Genomic DNA, 20,620 nt, shown 5'->3' on the forward strand with positions numbered 1-20,620 from the left:
ACATGATTTTTAAGTCGCATCAAGCCATCAACTCAATTATTGTGTTTAGCATAATTCCTTATTTTCAGCAATAATGGCAAATGCAGAAAAATGAAAATGAAATTTTTATGCAAATATGGTTGAGAAGAAAAATTAGTGGATTCGAACCCATGACCTTCAGCTAAGCCTAAGACTAGTAATGGGTTTGAATCACGCTCGTAACATTCTTTTCAATTGTCTTTGCATAAAATTGGAAATAATAATAATAATAAAGATAACTAATTGAATAGTTGAAATTTGTTTCCTGAAAACGAATGACCACAAAATTCTAAACTGAAATTTACACCGATTCCATTTTATGACTTTAAAAAAGAAATTACACGAATTGTGTTGTGACTGGAATTTCTGTGTTGCGCAGCAAGACTCAAAATTTTTTTTTTTTAATTTACTCTTACTTTATCATCTCTCATACATATGTGTAATATTTAGTGACTGTTAAGTAATGATTATTTAGTGTGATGTAGGTTTAGAAAAACAATTTCTTTATTGTTTCAATTTTTACTAAGATAATCTTCAGGGCTCTAAGTGTTTGTTTTCTGTGTAGATGTGTCACTGCTGTGTGTCTTCAAAACTCAGCATGACACACTGAGTGTTGAAGAAGATCTCAATAAAGATCGAATCGGCACAATAAAATGTTTTTCTAAACCTACATTGCACCAGGTCGCATCTCAAAGTCTCCAAACACTCATTGAATCTAATTAATCCATTATGTTTAGTGGTCTTTCAATTAATTATTCTTATTATGAAAGGTCTTGGTTGGGATGAAAACGTTATTGTCACAAAAAGGATTCGAACCCAAAACCTTCGGCTAGGAGTTGGAGTGGGTGTCCGAGTGGATCGAAGTCACGATAATTCAAATAGTTAGAGCGGTGATGTATTGAGCCAAAGGTCGTGGGTTCGAATCCCGCTTGTGATACTTTTTCACCTCAACCAAGACCTTACATAAAAAGAATAATTAATTGAAAGATTGAATATAGTGAGGATAGATATACACTAACCTAACCTAACAGGCCATCCCTAATTCTAACCTAAACTAAAATTTAAAAAAAATTAAATTAAAATTTGTTGAATTGATAAAGATGAGGTGAGTATTAGTTTAATCTTTAATAAAAGCTAATTTTTACTCACGGTTTGTTGTTAATTATCCGATTTTCAAGTTTAAAGCTCATCATCAAATTGAAAGAGTTACAAGCACGTACTTTGGACGAGTAAGACTGAACCCGCCAATCCACCGCCAACGCGACATTCCAATAAGAAACTTTTTTGAACTTATTTTTTGTTTTTAAATTTTTATTAATTAATAAAAAGACATACATATAAATTAACCACTAATTTAAAACTATTTTTTACAGTATTTATTAAGATATAATATTTAGAGGTATTATATATAAAAACCGTTTTTTCCCGCTTTTCGCACGTTCAAAATTGGGCGCCAATAAAAGTCAGCTTTTCGCTGGAACGACGTCGCGTTGGCGGGTGACCGGCGATTTCACTAGTACAATTCGTGTCGAGACTCCGAGAGATGTGCGTTGTTATCTTCTTCAACCCGATGATGAGCTTTAAGCTTGAAATCCGGCTAGCTGAGAACAACAAACTGTGAGTAAGACCTATCTTTTAAAAAAAGATTGAAAATTGTTTGAGACGATTACAAAATTTTAAACTGAAATTTACACAGATTCCATTTCATGATTTAAAGGCTAAATTATTATACAAACTATATCGTGATTTTAAAAAATGTGCACCAAAACACAAAATTTATTTTTAAAAAAATTGACCGTGGAAACTACAATCCTTAAAAAAAAAAAAATGGCAGCCTTTGATTTTTGATTTTACTAGATGTGGTTTTCTCCTGTATCCATCACTTTTGGATTCCATAAAATATTGGTTCAATATTCCATGCTCCTCCCTTAGAAGCTGTAATCGTGAGAATTCTTGTCTAGCTATCTGTCGGGCTTCTGAAAATTGGTTTAAATTGTAAGTAGAAAAGTCCCAGGATGTAATAGATATACAATGAAGAAAAAGGAAAAATCGCGCCTTTCACATTCATATTTTCTTTTATTCACTTAAAATATTGAATATATAGTTAGGAAGATGGATGTAGGCTAATCTAACCTCTCAGGGGGCCATTGTTCAGTCGGGCCTTTGCAGTTGTTTCTTGGTTCTCTTCTTTCTTCTTCTAACTCACCAACACTTACGTTCTTTTATTCTCTCCAAATTTGGTCTCTTGGACCTGTCTTACATTTAACGAGATATTCAATAATTATTTATAATGTTAGGGGTATTTAATATAAATTATAAGTGTGTGGTGATTAGTGACCGTTAATCGATGATTATTCAGAGATCGTGAGATGCGGTCCAGACTGCACCTCACGATCTCTGAAAATCATAAATTATAAGCTTAATTTGTAGAGTCGGTCTGAGACAATGGGGGCTCTGACTATCTTATCTGTACTTACTACTCCGTGAGCGCGATTTTGACTGTTGGTGACAAATTTTTAGTGGACCCTCTCGTTCTCTTATTAGAGATATACTGAGTTGGAGATTTCTGGGTACCCGGACACATCGGGCTGAGGACAATGAACGTGCAGATGAAGTGGTGAAAACTTGGATATCTTGCCCTCCAAATAGAGCACTACAACCAGCCCTGTGATGCTGTACAAGCAATAATGAACATCATAAAAACACTTTGGCAGCCTTGATGGGACGGATCGTCCAAGCTTTTGCTGGTCAAGAGCATGACTGGGAGATTGCCCGCCGAGATTCTGAAGCACAATGAAGGTGCTCACCTGTTTGAAGATAGGCCATACACAATTGACCCACAAGCACCTGTTTTTGGGGGCAAACCCTGTGCAAGTGTCCCACTTATATAAATTTGTGCATATAGTTATATAGTTGTTTGTTTGGGTGAATGAGAAAGGAAGAGGGCCGGTAGTGGAATATTGAGTACCTTATTGGCCCTGACAGTGTATGTTGTCTATGTGACTTTTTCCTCCTTTGGAAGAGTATGGGAGAAGCCTTCTTCAGGTTTTTGTTGTTTTTTTGGGTCTCCTTATGCAGGGGTTTTGACCCGGGATTATTGTGAAGCTTGACCAATGTGCCATCCTGGAGTTTACTCGCCTATTTTTTGCATAATCTCTGGCCAATGCTTAGTTATTAATTTACCCTTTGGTCAAGGGTTATACCTAGGCTCTTAATTTTTTTGAAAAATGTTATGGCTTCTCCTTTTAGAGTTAAAAAAAAGATTTAGCTTCCTTCATCTTATAAACAGTATGAGATAAACTTTTTTTAAAATATATTTATTTCATCATGCACCAGGCACTTTACAGCACTACATTCCTTCTGTTTCTTCTGCTCTAGAAAAACAAATATGTTCTTTATTTGTCTGTAAAAATTTAATTTATACTCCCACTTCAAAAACTCGCTTTCTACAAGGGCCATCATAGTTCATGCATCACCATGCATTCCACCAATGGGAACCTGGCCTGTTGGACACCACCGAACTCAATCAGCAAGTGGTCTACTGTCTGTGGGAGTGTTTGTCCATGTGGATAGGTAGGTCTGTTGATCTGAAGTGAATGTAGGTATCCCACTATTCTTCCGTGTCTGGTCAATATTAGTATTGTTCTTTGGTCGATTTTTAGATTCATGATACAAAGATGTAAGGTGAAATTTGGGGAAAAAGGTCTTCCATGATTCTCCCCATGCCTTCACGTTGTGTTTTCTTACATTCCTCTGAATATCTGTTATTAGAATCCTGTTTTAAGAGAGAGAGAGAGATACTCTGGGATGCTTCCTTAGCCATCTGATAAGCGATTTCATTCCCTGCAATGCTGGTATGTGCTTTTTGAATGTTATTTTGTGGCTTGACTTCAGTCTTCTTAGTGATCTTTTCAATCAGGGCATATGTATGCTGTAATTGAGCATTGATTCTAGGGTGAGTTTGCTATCAGTCATAATTTTAATTATGTACCTTCCTGCTGATCCACCCATTATAATACTTTTGATACTGCCAATTGTTCTGCCTGGTTATTTGAGCAATGACCCTTTTAATTTTTGACTTGCTATTGTAGTCTTGCCTTTGAGCATTGTGTACATGCAACCAACATTAACTCCCATCCTTGCTACCATCATGTATATACATAGTCAAACTCTATGTCCATTTCCACATTAAGGTTGGGATTTTCCAGATGCATCCAAAAGTGTGATCAAACGGGCGGGGCAATCTAATTCGAGGTTATCCATTCCTTTCCTTCTTTGACTTTGTCGAGTAGCATCAAATCTGTATAGATAGGTCTTATTCCTGCCATCATGCATGCAACTTCTAAAGAAACGGTTCTGGGTCCTCTTATTAGTCGAAAGGTAGGTCAAAGTATCTGTACTCTTTCAATTTTTTTCTGGTTGTTCTTGATGTCTAAGACAGATCCCCATCTGGTTATTGCAGTTTGTTTTGTGTCTCCTTATGTAGTGTTTTTGGGGTCACCATAATGCTCTGTATGTGACCAGGGACCATTGTGGTGTTTAACCAATGCACTATCCAGGCGTTTATTCCTGGTTTTTTTTCTGCATAATTTCTGGCCAAAGGTTAGTTATTTACATTTCTGCTTTTGACCAATGGTACTTTCTTTGGAGGAAGTTTCATATTTAAGAGTGTTTTAGATCAAGTGCTAGACTTAGCTTCCTTCTTCTTGTGGAGGGTATGATATTGTATTCTTAGTGTTGATATTTTCTTTTCTTTAGACAATATTTCAAGCAATTTGCATCTGATTTGACAGATTGTCATAAATTTTCCATTGTCATCGGCATAACCTACAGTTTGGTATGCTCTCTGATTAGGCCATCTAATACTAACAACAAAAGTGTCAGATTTAGTCAAGGTTGATAAAGTTTTTACTCATTATGTTAATGGGATGGCGTTGATTGTTGAATAAATAACACATTTTCACGCGAGACCTATTTTATTTTATTATTTACTCGATGTCGATCAGAACATCCATTTCGTCACAGTCAGGCTTTTTCTCAGGTACGACCCTAATCACCTTTTCCTCCCTTTCTTTATGAAAATATGGCGTGGAGCGCCATGAATTTAGCACTTCTTCATCCAAAACTTCGATCGGCATTTCAAAGGCGTAAGTGTTCTTCTTCGTCTCGGATTTATCACATTCCCAGGCTTGTTTCAAATATGGCATATCGGAATCTGAAAATAATAAATTTCTCGGTTAACAAGAAAAAGAAAATGAGAAAATATTAACATTCTGGAGTTATTTTTTCTTCAGAGTTATTCTTCTTCTCAACAGATTTCTTAAGAGGACGCCTCTTCTTCTTTACAGTTTTTGCATTCGTTACAGTCTTCTCGTTTGTGGGCAATTCAAAAACACCTGGGAAGATTTCTTCTTTGATTTGGTACCTCTCAGAGACCTCGTTCTTATTGTAATTCCCGTTATCAACTTCGTCAAGCCAATCTTCGAATTCTTCCATGTTGATATTAACTGGCTTTAAGTTTAAGGTTTGTCTTTTCCCCACCATGGCATTTTTGTTGGACTTCATAAAAGTATTGAGTTCACCTAACAAACTGAAAATCCGTTTTAGTGTATGTCAATTCTGTAATTTTTTTTTCAACCTTTTATATCTATGATTTTCCTCCTGGTTCAAAATAATTGGATTCCCTGAGAAATCATGCTGTTGGATTTTTGGACTGCTGACAATTTCATCATTATCCTCTTTGACTTTATTTGCTGCCTTTCCTTTACCCTTTTTCTTGTCTTTAGATATTTTTTTCCCCTTGGTGACCCGTCTAACATTGTATATGTTGCAATAGTTTTCACTTTCAATTTTTATAAATTTTAGTCAATTACCAATACCTTTTTTGCTCTTTTTTGACAATTTCCTCAGTGAATTTTTTATTGTCCATTGAATTTAAGGATTTTATAATTTCTCTTGCCTCAGTAAAATTACTCTTAACAACTTTTTTCTCCCTGTAAAAATAATCATAAATTGAGAAAGTTTCATTTCATATCATAGGTCAAAATCTCAAATTTTATCTTTAACAATGAATGTATAATGCAAAAAAAAATGAAGGTATTTACAAATATATACAGACAATACTGTTTGAATATGTACATATCTGGTGTGATCGGCTTGACGTCAACAGCAGACGTCAGGGGTGTTGATGTTACACAATCAGATGGTTGTCAGCCAGGTTGTGCCTACATCACTTGTGAAGGATGGAAGGAAAAGCTGGATAGGTTGCCAAATAATGGATTGCAGTGAGAGACAATTTAGAGCGAGTTTAAGTTTGGGATGACTTCTGGGATGGAGGATCAAATATTGTCCATAGGATTTTTTTATTGGAGGGATTGGATTTTATTGGAGGAAAGGTTGAGTTGAACAGGTTGCAAATTAATGGATATCAATGAGAAGACAATTTAGAGTGAGACTGGGCAAGTTTTGATACCTAGGGTATATTTAGATTAGAATGGATTCTATGAGTGGTGATGAGTTCTGTGAAATGGAGAATTGTGCATAGGATTTTGGACTTGCAGATTGTATTTTGTGTAGGTTGGGATGCTTGGCTGTTCCACACAGTTCAAGGCTGTAGGTTTGAATTGGGACAATGAGGGAGGTATAATACCAGATAGTAGTCTAGGTAAATGTTTGTTGAGAGGTTTGCCATATTTTTGGCATGTGTGAAAATTAAGGTGTTGAAATGCAATGAGAGGTCAGCTGTCAAGAAGGAGTAAAGTAAAGGAGCAAGCGAGCACCGGGTAGAATGGGATAAATAGAGAAGGTTGGTTACTTAGAAGTATCGGTCTGTTTGAAGACAAGGTAGTATGAAAAGGAAGGATGCCTGTAAGCTTCTATACCAACCCCTCATGCCATATCTCAATCAAAGATCTGGGATAGGTTTACTGTAAATTTTATTGCAGTCTATGACGTGTTAGAATTTCCTTTATAAATAAATTGTATTTTTGACACTTACCAATAGATCCACAAGAAGAGTGTAATTATTGTTCAAATTTTGTCATTTCATTATTAATGAATGGGAAATATGTAATAAACAATGACTAATTACATGTTTGAATAAAACGTGTCCTTTTCTTGGAAAAGTTCTGCGGTATATTTTTCAGTCTCTTCCTCTTGACCTTGGTCGGGCAAGTACTTACGCACCGTGAAAGGATCGTCCTGGCTGTAGTTACAGTCGAGTTTATATTGTTTCACCCTAAATTTAACAATTAGGTCACTTGAAAATCAATTTGGGATATAATTGGCATCCATACATTTCTGGGGAGTACGGAGTGTCCAACCGCTGTCCTGACTCCTGATCCTTAGCAATCTGACTGGTTAATTTTCTGGAAAATAATAATTGTTCAAGTCACAAAACAATACAAAAAAAAAAAAAAAAGACAACCTAAATTAACCCATCCCTAACCCTACTCTAACCCTAACTATCCCTAACTCTCGACTTACCTTACCATCCTAACTCAGTCCATGTACACTGCATTGTAAACATTTTTGTGCAAAAAAATTTATATATAAATGAAATAGAGTTTCTTGGAGGAAAGTGGCCAATAATAATTATTGTAAGTATAAAAATACCAATAAAAATATTGGTAGTATTTTTATTAGAAATATATACCAATATATAAAATATTGGTAAGTTTATTGACACCTATTGGCCCTGCAGCGTTTTGTGGCATACCAAACTGTCAAAAAAGTGGATCCAACAGACAATAGATTAAAAAATAGCTCTTCTGTTCAATAAGAATGTAGGCCAGGACAGAAGAATGCGGAAAAGTTCATAAAACAACCATCTCACAAACTAATGGCAGAACTACTAAATATAGGCTGTGTTAGGAGTAGAATAATAGTTGTACTGCAAACTGAATACTGCAAACTTTGACAGCATATATATATATATATATATATATATTCCTCTGATGGTTGGAAAGCTAATTTATGTAGGCCAAGATTCCTACTGCTGGGAGAAGAAAAGCCTGGGCCTGAAGAATATTCTCGGGAGTCCTTGTAAAAGATTCAGGTTCTAGTGAAAAGCCTTAAGCTTAATGAGGAGCTCTGGATGATTCACAACAGACCAGTACTGGCCACAGTGCGCAGTTCCTAAAGAAGCTGATGCCTACTGTCAGTCTTAATATTGGAAGAAATTGGAAAGAAAAGAAAAATTTGTAAATTTGAATTAATAGAAAAAAGTGTATTCAAAATTTGAATTGTTGAACAAGCTCAATACTTCCACTGTTTGACCACCTGTGGACTTGAACTATTTAAAAATTAGATTAGCATTGAGGGTCATGATGTGGAATAAGGTTTCGACCGACCTTAAGTTGCACAGAGAACTGATGCTTTTATTACCACTTAACCACAAAGCTGAATTTAAATGAAGAACCTCAAATATAGGAGAGGAAGGATAGAGAAAAATTCTCAGATGAGTGCTCTTCTATTTTCTATTTCTATGCTTCTGACTTAGTTTAGATAAAAGGATTAAAAATAAACCAGGCCAGTTAGCAAAATTAGCCAAGTGGGGGATGTACAGTGTGCTTCTGAAAAGAGATTTCCAATGGTGAAACATGAATTTTTTTGTAATTTATTGAGCTATTATTTTGGACAACCTTTCTTCAGAAGATAATTACGCCTTATAAAATGTAAAAAAAGGTTTTAAAGTGTGAAGGTAAACTAGGTCAGGAGAAGAGTATAAATTTGCCATATAATTAAGGGAAGGGGGTTCACACTTGTTATTCTTTTTTTGTCTACAAATCTCTTCTAGGTGAAATTTTGGTCCACTGTTAACTTCATCACCCTGGAAAAAGTTATATTTTCCATTTTTTAGAAAGAGCACTTTTAGGTTAAGCTTCCTTCCCTTTGTAAATGATATAAGTGTGGTTTGGTTCAGGTTAACACCCAGACTCATTTGACACTACCTTACTAGTAGTTTGAAAGCAATTTGAATTTGATATGAAACTGTTTCATTCAATTTGTTCTTTTTTATTACTCTAAGACATCAACATAAACTCTTAGCATATGATCAACATCTTAACATATACCCTCTACAATCAGATGATGAACCAACACAACCATACAAGTAAACGATAGTACACTCTTGGGGGCATCCTTGTTACAACTATCATTGAAGTACTAATTTAGCTTCCATTTCTCGATATCTTAGAAATCCTATTCAATCGAGCTGTCTAATTTGTACTTAACACATCGTCATACCTCACGCTAATAGTGTATGCTTTAGGGTGTGCCAATTTGAGGCTCTGAACCTGTTTTTGTTCGTTTGTCAGACTGCTTTGCCTTCAACCTAATGTCCTTCACCAGATTCGCCTGATTTCGTTTTCCCAGGAGTTGGAGATAAGTTAAGCATTCCAGCCTTCAGTGCTGTTTGGCTCTCTGAGGGATATCTTCTAATCCCTTTTTGAAAATTTTTTGTGCATAGAGTTCTGTTGCATGTATTTCTGCATGGAAAATTGATAGTATAGTACCCAGAGATTTTAGTTGGCTGAAATTTTAGACTTTAACTCCTGCCCACACGCCATGTTCCAGTTTGGATCCATCCACCATAACAAGGCCAGTCTATTAGTTGTGGGCTTTTTAATTTTCTAAAAAATCTCTTGACATTATTTTTATTTGGCATGGACTTTTTTTAAATATTCATTTCATTATAACTATTTCACTTATTTTTGTAAGATTTAGTATTTATGGTGGCTTTCTCTTAGGTGAGGCTTTATTTCATTTTGTACTAAGAACTTGTTTGCATGTTAGTATGACATCCTCTGGAGATCCCAGTGCCAGTTCCATTGCTGAAGTTGGGCAAGTTAGATTAGATTACATAGGAGCTGGCCTCTTTATGGCCTGTACCCTGTGACCAGTATTTTTTAATTTTTTTATTATTATCTAGAGCTCCTCGTTAATCTTGGGGCTTTTTACCTGTCCCCAAAGCTTTTTCAAGGGCCTATCCTTCTGGCCCTGGCTTTTCCTCTCCCATTTTGGCTACATTTCCATTGAACGGAGGGCTTATTGTATAATGGATCTGCATTTTTGGCAGATTGGCAAGCCACAAAAGAGTTCAGGGCCAATAGGTGTCCTCATTAAACTTTTCTTGGCAAATTTATTGGCCTCTTCATTGCCCCTCAAACATGTGTGCCTTGGTATCCAGACAAGGGTAATTTTGTTATTTTCTCCAATGTCTGACAGGGCTCTAATGCAGTCCCAAACGACTCTGGACTTTACCGTCGATGCGGCAATTGCCTTCAGTGCCAATATTTATATTGATTTTAGGTCTTCTTTTCCAAGATTTTTAGCTCCAGATATGTACTATCCTATCCTAACCTAGAAGATAGGCTTCTATCTGATGTTGTATATACAGCCTGTAGGTTTTCGACAAATTTCCCATTCTTTAAATTTTTGAAAAGATTTTTACAAAACCTTTGGCCAACAATTTTTATGTCCTTTGCTTGTTGTATTGTTTGGTCTATATGTCTGGTAGCTAGATATAGATCTACTGCTAAACTTTGCCTCTCTGGAGAAATCGGTTTCATCTTTTTTTAAAGTAAGTGCTTTCTCATTTATTTTCTTAAGCTTCCTGCTCATTGTGAACGGTACAAGTTTGGATTTGTTCAAGTCAACCATACAGGTTCGTAATTTCTGAGAGCACTTTCCATTTGATATGTTTCATCAACCATCACATAAGAGAGGCGATAATACACCCTCTTGGGTCATTGATGTAATTGTCATTGATTTATTTTCTATTTCTCGAATAGTTCGAGTATTGCTTTGCCTATCCTCCCTCTCTGGGATGAACTGTCAGTGATAGTCTGAATACACTGAAGAAAGCAGACCAAACAATCGGTAACGACCAAATTTGAAATTTACATCAAAGAGAACACAGAGAAATCTCACAATTTTATTGTAGACTATCACCTAAGAGAGGTATAGTACACCCCCTCGTCATCCTTGTAACTGTCATTGATTGATATTATAAATTGGCTTCTTTTTTTCGACTTTTTAGAAGTCCTATTCGGAAGAATTTTGTCTTTGTGATCATGAGCTTAAGTAAAAGTGTATTTATGAGTTTATTTCTTGCATTAAGTTCACTAATTTAGTGGCCCGCTTGACCAATGAAATCATTATAATTAATTAAGGTTTTTAGTTGAGATGAAAAAAGCTAATGGCACGAGAGGGATTCGAACCCACGACCTTCGGCTAGATACGCCGCTGCTCTACCACCTGAGCTATCGTGACCTCGATCCGCTCGGGCATCAACTCCCCATCTCAAGGAAGGAAAACTCATAAGGTGGGGTTGAGATGGGGAGTTGATGCCCGAGCGGATCGAGGTCACGATAGCTCAGGTGGTAGAGCATAGGCGTATCTAGCCGAAAGTCGTGGGTTCGAATCCCTCTCGTGCCATTAGCTTTTTTCATCTCAACTAAAAACCTTAATTTTCTTGCATTAAGGTTCATTTCAATTAAAGAAGGTACGAATACGTCTTATGATTTAATTATTGTGCCAATTGACTTATTTTGATATATGAAAAATAATAGTCGAAGAAAATGATGTCTCAAAGAGAGAAAATAATTGAGAAGAAAGGAGGCTGAAGAATTGTTCTAAGTGGGCGGCATATATGAAAACTGCCTCAAAAGATGGTTTACGTGAGGTTTGACGAGAAAGACAGTCTTGTAATGAAATATTATTAACTTGGTTGTAGTTGATGTGTGAGTTGTCAAGTTTTTGACTGTGTTGGACTTGGCTGTTGTTATTCCAGTGTATTTTAAAATAGGGATTCGCATATTTTATAAGGATAAAAACAGTGTGACTTACACGTGGCTGAACGACTTGTCGAACCACTCTTGGACTTTCTTCCCGCTCTGCTCCATGGTAGAGTCCTGTCGTCTGCTTTCAGGTCTGGCCAAAGGTTCTTCGGTCAAAATGTCCGGCGTTCCACCTACGACGTCCATGTCGTCTTCCGAAGACCCTTTGTCGTCTAAGACGCTTCCCTCGCTGGATCTTATGTCGATGAGGGTCGAGATGGAGGAAGCCTGGGAGCACGGCCGGCTCGAAGAACTACGTCCTGTAAGAGGGTTGATCACTGGAAAAACAGACAAAGGACGATGGTATCAGTCTGAAAATTCCGGCCAGGCGTCGAACAAGCTTCAGCCACAATCTTACTCCACATCAACTGCGCTTATGTAGTTGTGATTTTCCAAACTTGCTTACCACATCCTTGGAACACATCGTCGCCCACTCTTGATGAAATCATTCTTTCCATTCTCGTGTGTCGAGACATTTCAGAGAAGTTTTAACAACGCCAACACTAAAATATAACGGAATAATTCTAAATCTAAAAATAACAGCACCTTAATAAACGTCAGCTGCTTTTTTTTTTAAATTATACCTACACATTTTAGCATAAGGTATTTTTTAGTACGATTATACTTTTATTTCTTCTTCATTCAAAATTTGTATACAAGGACATCAACAACTTTCTTTCATTTGCTAATGAATTTAGGTTTTCATAGTAATATAAATATATAATAACATATATACCAAAGAGTTTCCTAATAAGGTACAATCTAATTTTCTCCATAACGAAAAATATCCCAAAACAACTATTGATTTAAACACAATTTCCAAGTATAAACATAAAAATTAACTGTTCAAATTAATGAATCTTTATCTCTCTCTATGAATCTTTAATTGTAAGGTCTTGGTTGAAATGAAAAAGTTAGGGTCACGAGTGGGATTCGAACCCACGACCTTCGGCTCAATACTACACCATTTGAGCTATCATGAAGTCACGATGAGGTCATAAGGTCGTGGGTTCGAATCCCCCTTGTGACACTAACTTTTTTCATTTCAACCAAGACCTTACGTAAAAAGATTCATTAATTGAAATAAGTACTTTGGTTAATCAGACCACTAAATATAATGGATTTAATAAATATTAACGACTTTCTCCTTTGGGTTGAATAAGATATTTTGTTCTCGGCTAGCCTTGCTGAGTCCCTTGACAACTTCAATAAAAATTTTGAAATTGGTATTGATGAATTCGGCCATTAATATTGCAGGAGTCAAACGCGTTGATTGAATCTGAACAGGAAAGTTCAGTAAGTTCAACTTTTCTTTGAAAAGTTAAATCATGGCTTCCTTGTCCAAAGAAAGGCATAAAAAACATTCCTTTTGGGGAAACAGACTTAATCCACCAAAGGATAAATAATAAACAAAGAAATCGTCGACCCACGTACATACCCTCAGGCCAACCAAATCGATTAGCCACGTTTGTGTGGTTGCAACTTTCGGCTGATAGTTTAGTATGTAGTGTCCAGTGGTCCTGAACCATCAAGTTCTTTCTCTTAATTTTTTTTCTATTTTTTTTTCTCGATTATTTTAACCTTTCTGCCAAGTCCGATCAACAAACTGTGATCAAGACAGTCTATTCAAACACTCATGTAAACCTGCTTTGCAGACAGTTTTCACGCGAACTTTAATGTTTGACATGGCAAAATGCCATCAAGGTGTTCTCTTAGTTCCCATTTCTTATCCGTAATTTTCTTTCATTAGTCGATTGGCGCAAGAAAAGCTTACGTACATATTTTTATTTTTTATGGAAATATTTCACCCCTCACATTTTTTCTTCCCCTCTTAATTTATCCCCGCTGGAGGTATTTCTTTCTCCTTGTCTCTTTTCTCTCAATCTGAACATTTTTCCTTCATCTGTCTAGAGGTAAAAAGTGACCACGCTAGTTTTATTAGTAAATACTTGCAATAGTTACTGTTTTTATTTTTTATTTTTTTTTGTTTGTTGTTTAATGGATATTTTTAAAGGATATTAGTAATAGCTAAGTAAAAAATTAAACAAAACAATTTTACCAAAAATATTGCTATGGAAACAATCAATAAAATATTCAATTCTGGGTCTATCCTCCTCTTGCGTTGACCACCGCTTGCATTCGACGTGGCCTCGATTTTAAAAGGTTTTGGGTGTAGTGCTGTCGAATATTTTCATACTCCTCCAACAGCGCCATTCTTAATTCCTGCTAATTTTTTGGCCTCACTAGGCAACTTTTTACCCTTGATCCAAGGGAGAAAATGGAAAGGGCTCCTTCGAGTCGATTGGCGCACGAATTCAGCTCGCAAACCTCATAAAAGGCGAGAACGCAAAAAACGCAACAAAACAGCGTTCCATTTTCAATTTTTTCAAGGAAAATACCCAAAAGACTCTTCCAAGTCGATTTAAGAAAAAATTAAGCTTGTTTCACTGACAGACTTGACATCGTAAAGTCAAAATTAGACAGCGTTCGTTAACATTTTCAAAACGTCTCCCCCTATCGAAAATTCTTTCATGGATTTTTTCATATCTTGGCAGTCGGCTTAAAACAGCTCGAAACAAAACTTTTGATTACGAAACGGTTATCAAGTTAATCGAGCTTGAAAAACTTTCACACTACTTTTGAAACGCTCCACTCTTGACTGAATTACACAATCCAATTGGTGTCAGCGAGTTGAAATCCATAAACATTTCAAAAGGGATTCGCGATCGGAACTCAACGATAAAAATCTCGCTGCTGTTTGTTATGAAGTGATTGTATACTGGGTCTCTCATAGGTTTTAAGATTTAAGAATTTGTATGTTTTTTTAAAATCAATTGGATGAACCTGAACAATATCTTTATGCCAACCTTCATGTAAAAATATAGATAAAATCAATCAATACTGTAATAATAATAATAATTAACACAATTTTTGTTATATAATAAATCGCTTTTTAGAAAATACCTTTATGTAACGAAACGATGGTAAAAACACATTTCGTCGCAAAATAGCGAAATCGCACATCGGTGTTTTTTTTTTTTTTTTGCCGTATCGGTATCGAAAGGTTTGTTCTCGTATTCAGCGCATGGCGTAGGGGAGGCTTTTCCAGCATCTTCAAAACAAGGTTTCGTCGGCGGGTCGCTATCGCCCTGACCAAAGGCTATTTGGAGGGAAGGGGGTTGAAAAAAGGGGGGCGATTGCCCCGGGTCGTGACCTGAATTGATACGATTTCCGATAATCTGGAAAACCTTAGCTTAACTGTAGTTGTAAGTTAAAAATCAATGAAAAATATAAAGCACGGACACGTTGAAATATTTTACTGATAAATTGCATTATGTTTCAAGGCTGTGTAGTTTTGAAGTAAAATTTAGAGATGTTTGAGATTCAGTGTCACACTTTAGAGGAAATTTAAAAAATCGAGGTACTAGGGCATACAGGGCAACGGGGAGAATGGCGAAAGGTCTCATATCGGCCCTGAACCCTTTTGCGGCATACTTGCCAAAAATATAAATCAATAAGACGAGTTAAGAATAAGTTCGCTGCAATGGGAATGTATTCCAAGAAGGCACGTAAAATACCTCATTAAAGGGCCATCTCACCAACTCACCTAACTAAACCTAGGACGTTTTAAGACCTAGGGCTGACCGGACACTGAAGCATACTCTTAGATTCGAACAAGTAGAAAACAAGCCTGTGTAGGTGTTGCTAGAAAGACGAAACAGCGGAACATGTTCTCTGTTGGTATCACGATCTAAGCAGTGAAATCCATGGGAGAGGAAATACCAAGACCTGATCCACACACAGGAACCCTCGACGAAACTTGGTGTTTGCACGATGAATATCGTAATATACCAATATTGGTCACAGCCCTCATGTTCATAAAGATTAATTTTTTTAACCTTTATCCTTTAACCTTAAACCTTAAGGTTGTGAATTTGGTTTTTTTTTTATTTACAAAAATCCCAAGTGATAATAGAGCTGATAAGAATAAAATAAAGAGCTAACATTTGTTAAATTATTTATGCACCTTGAGGTCTGCGGACGGATGAGCATGAAGCCATGACTCCGGGACACAGGGGGTCGATAAAGATCCAAATCAAGTGATAAGTTTTTAAGTGGAATGAATTCCTCATTCTTAGTCTAAAATGTGAAATTCTATATCAACAATTTTATGAGTTTTAATGAAGTTGGTAAGCAAAGGTTTTGAGTTTCTAAAAAGTTCAACCTCTAGTTTGGACGGTTCAGTTAGCGTCCATCTTAGCCAGTCAGCGTCTCTCCCTGCTTATATATCCCAAGCTATTTCATCTAAGGAAAACCCCTTCACACAAGTTTGTAAGAAAATGTAAGTAGTAAAATTGGGTTTTCAGTTATATTTCATACGAGAGAACTTTAGATTTCATTTACAGTATTTTTACCTTTTATAACTTTTAGACCTTTGGCAGATGGTTTCAGTATTTTTTTAAATTAAAGTACCTAGATTTTCTTCTTAGATCGTTCATATTGCATATTAAACCGTACCAAATTTTAGTAGAATTTCATGAGTGCGTCCGCCAGTTCCAGGAGGATCGAATTTGTAAAAGACTTGATTTGAAGAGGGTCAATAGTGTCGGCTTCTTGTGAAATGACGCCAGGCGGTTCTTTTAGTCAAATCTGATTTGTAATGACGGGTGGCGATGAGATGAAAGAAGTCTCTGGCTACCAGGATCAGAGCCGGGCCGGCCTACGATCGAGTCACTCCTACTAACAACCGAGTCGCTTTGATCTCGATCCGCACCTTAAATTCTATTGATTACTACACTCTTCAACACCTCTCAGACCGCTCTATTAGCCAGATATAGATCTCTAAACCCTCCATCTTCTATCCGACGGCAGCTTTAGCATTTTCCCCTCATCAATCCTGATAACAAACAACTTGGCGCTTTTTATATACTTTTTATAACGAGTACGTTTTCCTTTCCCCATTTCTGCAAATCTCAAACTCCGTTCTTCCAATAAGATAAGCTTTAGTTATTGAAGAAATTTCTTTCGGCCCAAAATGCACTTTCATGGATAATTCGGTTCCCGGGCGAAATACGCTTAAATTCTTCCATTTGTGATTTTAAGAGATTCTGTGTCAATTAAAACCACCACTTAAAAAAGGACTGATTTATAGCAGGTAAAGCATAAACTTAGAAATGAGATATGCACCAAAATAAACAAAGAACTAATTTGTAAACACGTTTTATCTGTGTCTTATTTATACTTAAACACCCTTCCAATAGTACAATCCACATTCTAAAGATTGTCGTCTAAGAATGGATTAAAAATATTGAGGATGTCCTTTTTTATCTATCTATACAGGGTGTCCTTTTTAGATGGCCCGGCTGAATTTCTCTTGAACCAATGTCGCTATCAAAAAAACAAAAAATATTTTTTAGTTTCAAATTTTTATCTTTTTTTGGAGAAAAATTATACAGGGTTTTGAAAATTTGAAATACGACTCTATTCATCCTAACATATCATTTTTAAGGTTTTTTTTACGCTGAAAACAATGGTGCAATCGGATTTTAAATTAGTCAAGAAATGACAAAAAGCTATGGCAAAATGAAACCCGCAGCGTAATTTCGACGAGAAGCAGAATATTTTACAGTCTGTCGCGAAAATCCGAATTCCTCTCTCCGAAATGTTGAAAGGGTTTTTCAAAAAATAAAATTAGAGATGTACTCTGAACTTACAATTTTAAGCCGTATGGCTCTCTTCTTGTCCAGGGACTTCGGGAATGGTCAGGGACTTTTTGCCATAACTTTTTTGATCAATTTAAAGTCCGCTTGCAACATTTTTTTTCAACGTAAAAACTCCCTTAAAATGATTTGTCAGGATGTGTAGGGTCGTATTTGAAATTTTGAAGTTGAACTAGGCCTGAGGTACCTGTATATTTTTTTTTCCAGAAAAGGTCAAAATTTGAAACTAGACTAAAAAATATTAAAACGCATCTTTTGTTTTGCTGATAGCGTCATTGTTTCAAGAGAAATTCAGCCAGACCTTCTAAAAAGGACACCCTGTATAAGTTGAATGTAAACTAGGCTTTTTAGGCTATTTCTTGTTCATTATATATTTCTGTCAGTTTTATGTTATATATGTAAATATGCCTTTCGCTTTCTGTTTATCTCTCATTCTATCACTTCCTCTTCCCATTCTCCAAAATAATCGGTGATGTCCAATTACAGTAATTGGCCAACAAACAACATCTCATAATACACTGTTTCTGTTGTTTTTCTGCCTAGGCGTCCATATATTATTTCTTTTCTTTTCCTCTCTTTCTTTATTCTTACCCCTTTTTTATATTTATTTTTGTGTGTATATCTTTCTGTTACTTTCCCTTCTTTTTCTTCTTCTTACCTTCTTTGTTTTTCTCTATGATTTTTTCTATCTATCCATCCATCTATTATTTGTACATATATTTCTTTTCCTCAATATCGTTTTTTTCTTATTATCAAAGCTCCCATTTTCTTTATGTTTATTTTTTTATGTGTCTGTCTGTCTGTCTGTCTGTCTGTCTGTCTGTCTGTCTGTCTGTCTGTCTCTCTCTCTCTCTCTCTCTCTCTCTCTCTCTCTCTCTTTCTCTCTCTCCTCCTGTTGAGTAATGTAGATTTTTGAAGGTAGATCTGTTCCAGAATAAATGTTTAACGTTAAATAATGTTGTTTGCGCTAAATTTTTCTGATGCTGTTTTCATGCCATGCATTAAATCGTCGCAATATAAACATGTCTTAAATCAATAATAATGTTATGTATAATCAGAAAGCTTGATAAGGATTGTGTAATAGGAGCATGACGAAGAAGGTTTTGTGAAAAACAAACATTTCCATCCATTAAATATACTTCGCAAGCTACAAATCTAATAACGGTAATTAGAGGTAATAACGAAATGCAAAACCCGTTTTGCATGTCGCACGCAGAGGCTGTCGAGTCTGCCTAAACGATTTAAAACTTTTACAGGAGGTTTTTTTAACACCAAATAAGCTCATTTAACTAAAATCGTCAAAGCCTGTTTGACGGCGGTTCTTCCTCATCGACGCCTTACAAGGGAAATATGGAAAATGCAGTTAACATCACATCCTTGCCTTTATAATTAGTTGCGGTCTGATGCCACCCCCGGGTAAACCAATTAGCAGGCAGAGTGCACCCGGGCCAAATCTAGTTAGCTCTAGCTCTAAGTGCTTTTTATTAACGCCCCCGCTTCTCTTTGACCCCTTTTACCGCTCACTTAACCAGTCCTTTTCGCACCCTGCTCTTTCAATGTTTGATCATAGCCTGTTGAACTTAGCATTAATCAATGTTGTTTATTATTTAAAACATAGTTGGTATAACAGCATCCGGGGAAAGTAGGAAACATGTTTCTTCTTCCCTTCTACCTCGACGGCGTCAATGTGCCATCTTAATTGTGGATCCGAGGTGAGGAACATCTTAAATGAAGGAATTTTTGATTTATAATATTTGTTGTTCCAGGGCATTATTGCACCTTTTTCATATAGTCTGCATGAAATAGAAGCATTTTATCTTAAAATATACATTGAACATAGTTTAGGGGAAAATATATTTTTTTTAAAACCAGCCATTAAACGAAACAGTAACGGTATTAAACACAACCCTGTGTACAATATATATGCACATAATTTCAATAAATAAATAAATAAATAAGAAAATAAGGATATTCAAATACCTGTTACACATAACAAGTCAGGCAATGATTTAACATCTATTTATAAATTATTTATCACAGCAATTAAACCAGGTACATTGGCAGACACTTACTTTTAACACACGTTAATTATTTTTCAAATAATGTTCTTAAGTCTTTTATGCTTATATTTAAGGTAGTTTGTATCTTCCCTGTTAAAAATAAATAGATTTGGTAAAGTTTTGAATGTAGTGCTGTGGAATATTTTCACGACTACATGCTGGCCACTTGAAACATTAAATTGAAGCCCGTTCCAACTTCGGAGGCCAGGTTTTCACCTACGATCCTGTGTGGGGTCTTGCATTGTCAAGCATAAAAATAAAACCGTCACCAATTAGTGGCGATAACACATCTTCAATGCATCGATGAAAATGAAACCCTCGATGAAAATTTAGTTAATGCGACCTTCCACAGAAATGCCTGCCAAAACCATAACACAACCATCTCCATAGTTTCTCCGTAGTGAAAACTTTTCGGGAATATATCGCTCTCCTATTCTTCCAAACCTACCATTAGGTCTGTTTCTCCATTTTTTAAATGTTTAAAACACCTATCTATAGTTAATGATAATTCTCTGGGAGGCTCTTAGAAAGGATGCATCATCAGCAAAGAGATTCAGCTGTAGTTTTTAGTTTGCAGAGAACATTTATGCAGATTTTAATTAAGGTTGGTCAAAGGACAGACCCTTGGGATGTACTGTCACTGGTTATCATGTCAAGGTAGTTTTTTTTTTTTATAAACTGCACATCATTCCTGCTGTATAGTCTTACAGGTTTCTTTTCTTAAAATATTATTTATTATAATATTATTTATTAATTAAATATACAGGGTGCCCTTTTAAGAAGGACCGACTGAATTTCTCTTGAAACAATGACGCTATCAAAAAAAAAAAAAAAAAAAGTATGTGTTTAATATTTTTTAGACTAGTTTCAAATGTTTACCTTTTCTGGAGAAAAATTATACTAGGTACCTCAGGCCCAGGTCAACTTCAAAATTCCAAATACGACCCATAATTTTAAAAAGTTTTTTACTTCATCTTCCTGT

General features: G+C 35.9%; 2 protein-coding genes across 3 annotated transcripts in view; one reads left to right on the forward strand and one right to left on the reverse strand.

Annotated features, from left to right (window-relative positions):
- The first annotated feature begins 1,448 nt into the window (after positions 1-1,448).
- LOC106674024 (SKI family transcriptional corepressor 2) overlaps positions 1,449-20,620 on the forward strand; it is a 216,404-nt gene continuing 197,232 nt past the window's right edge. The window contains exon 1 of the mRNA XM_024226051.1: positions 1,449-1,635. The gene's annotated coding sequence lies outside the window, so the exon portion shown is untranslated. The remainder of the gene's footprint in view (positions 1,636-20,620) is intronic.
- On the reverse strand, positions 4,976-12,432 carry LOC106674249. 2 transcript variants are annotated; one of them, XM_014406867.1, is made up of 8 exons: positions 12,265-12,432; positions 11,869-12,136; positions 7,314-7,385; positions 7,109-7,255; positions 5,898-6,011; positions 5,657-5,830; positions 5,289-5,608; positions 4,976-5,233 (listed from the first exon to the last, which is right to left on the reverse strand). In XM_014406867.1, the coding sequence occupies exons 1-8, from the start codon at positions 12,332-12,334 to the stop codon at positions 5,007-5,009; spliced, it is 1,392 nt and encodes a 463-aa protein (XP_014262353.1). In that variant the 5' UTR covers positions 12,335-12,432; the 3' UTR covers positions 4,976-5,006. The 2 variants fall into 2 exon arrangements, with proteins under 2 accessions (XP_014262353.1, XP_014262354.1); XM_014406868.2 differs by having other exon boundaries at positions 12,217-12,420.

This window comes from Cimex lectularius, unplaced genomic scaffold (genome assembly GCF_000648675.2).
Source record: "Cimex lectularius strain Harlan isolate CLEC.00 unplaced genomic scaffold, Clec_2.1 scaffold110, whole genome shotgun sequence".
In the NCBI taxonomy this organism is placed as follows: Eukaryota; Metazoa; Arthropoda; class Insecta; order Hemiptera; family Cimicidae; genus Cimex; species Cimex lectularius.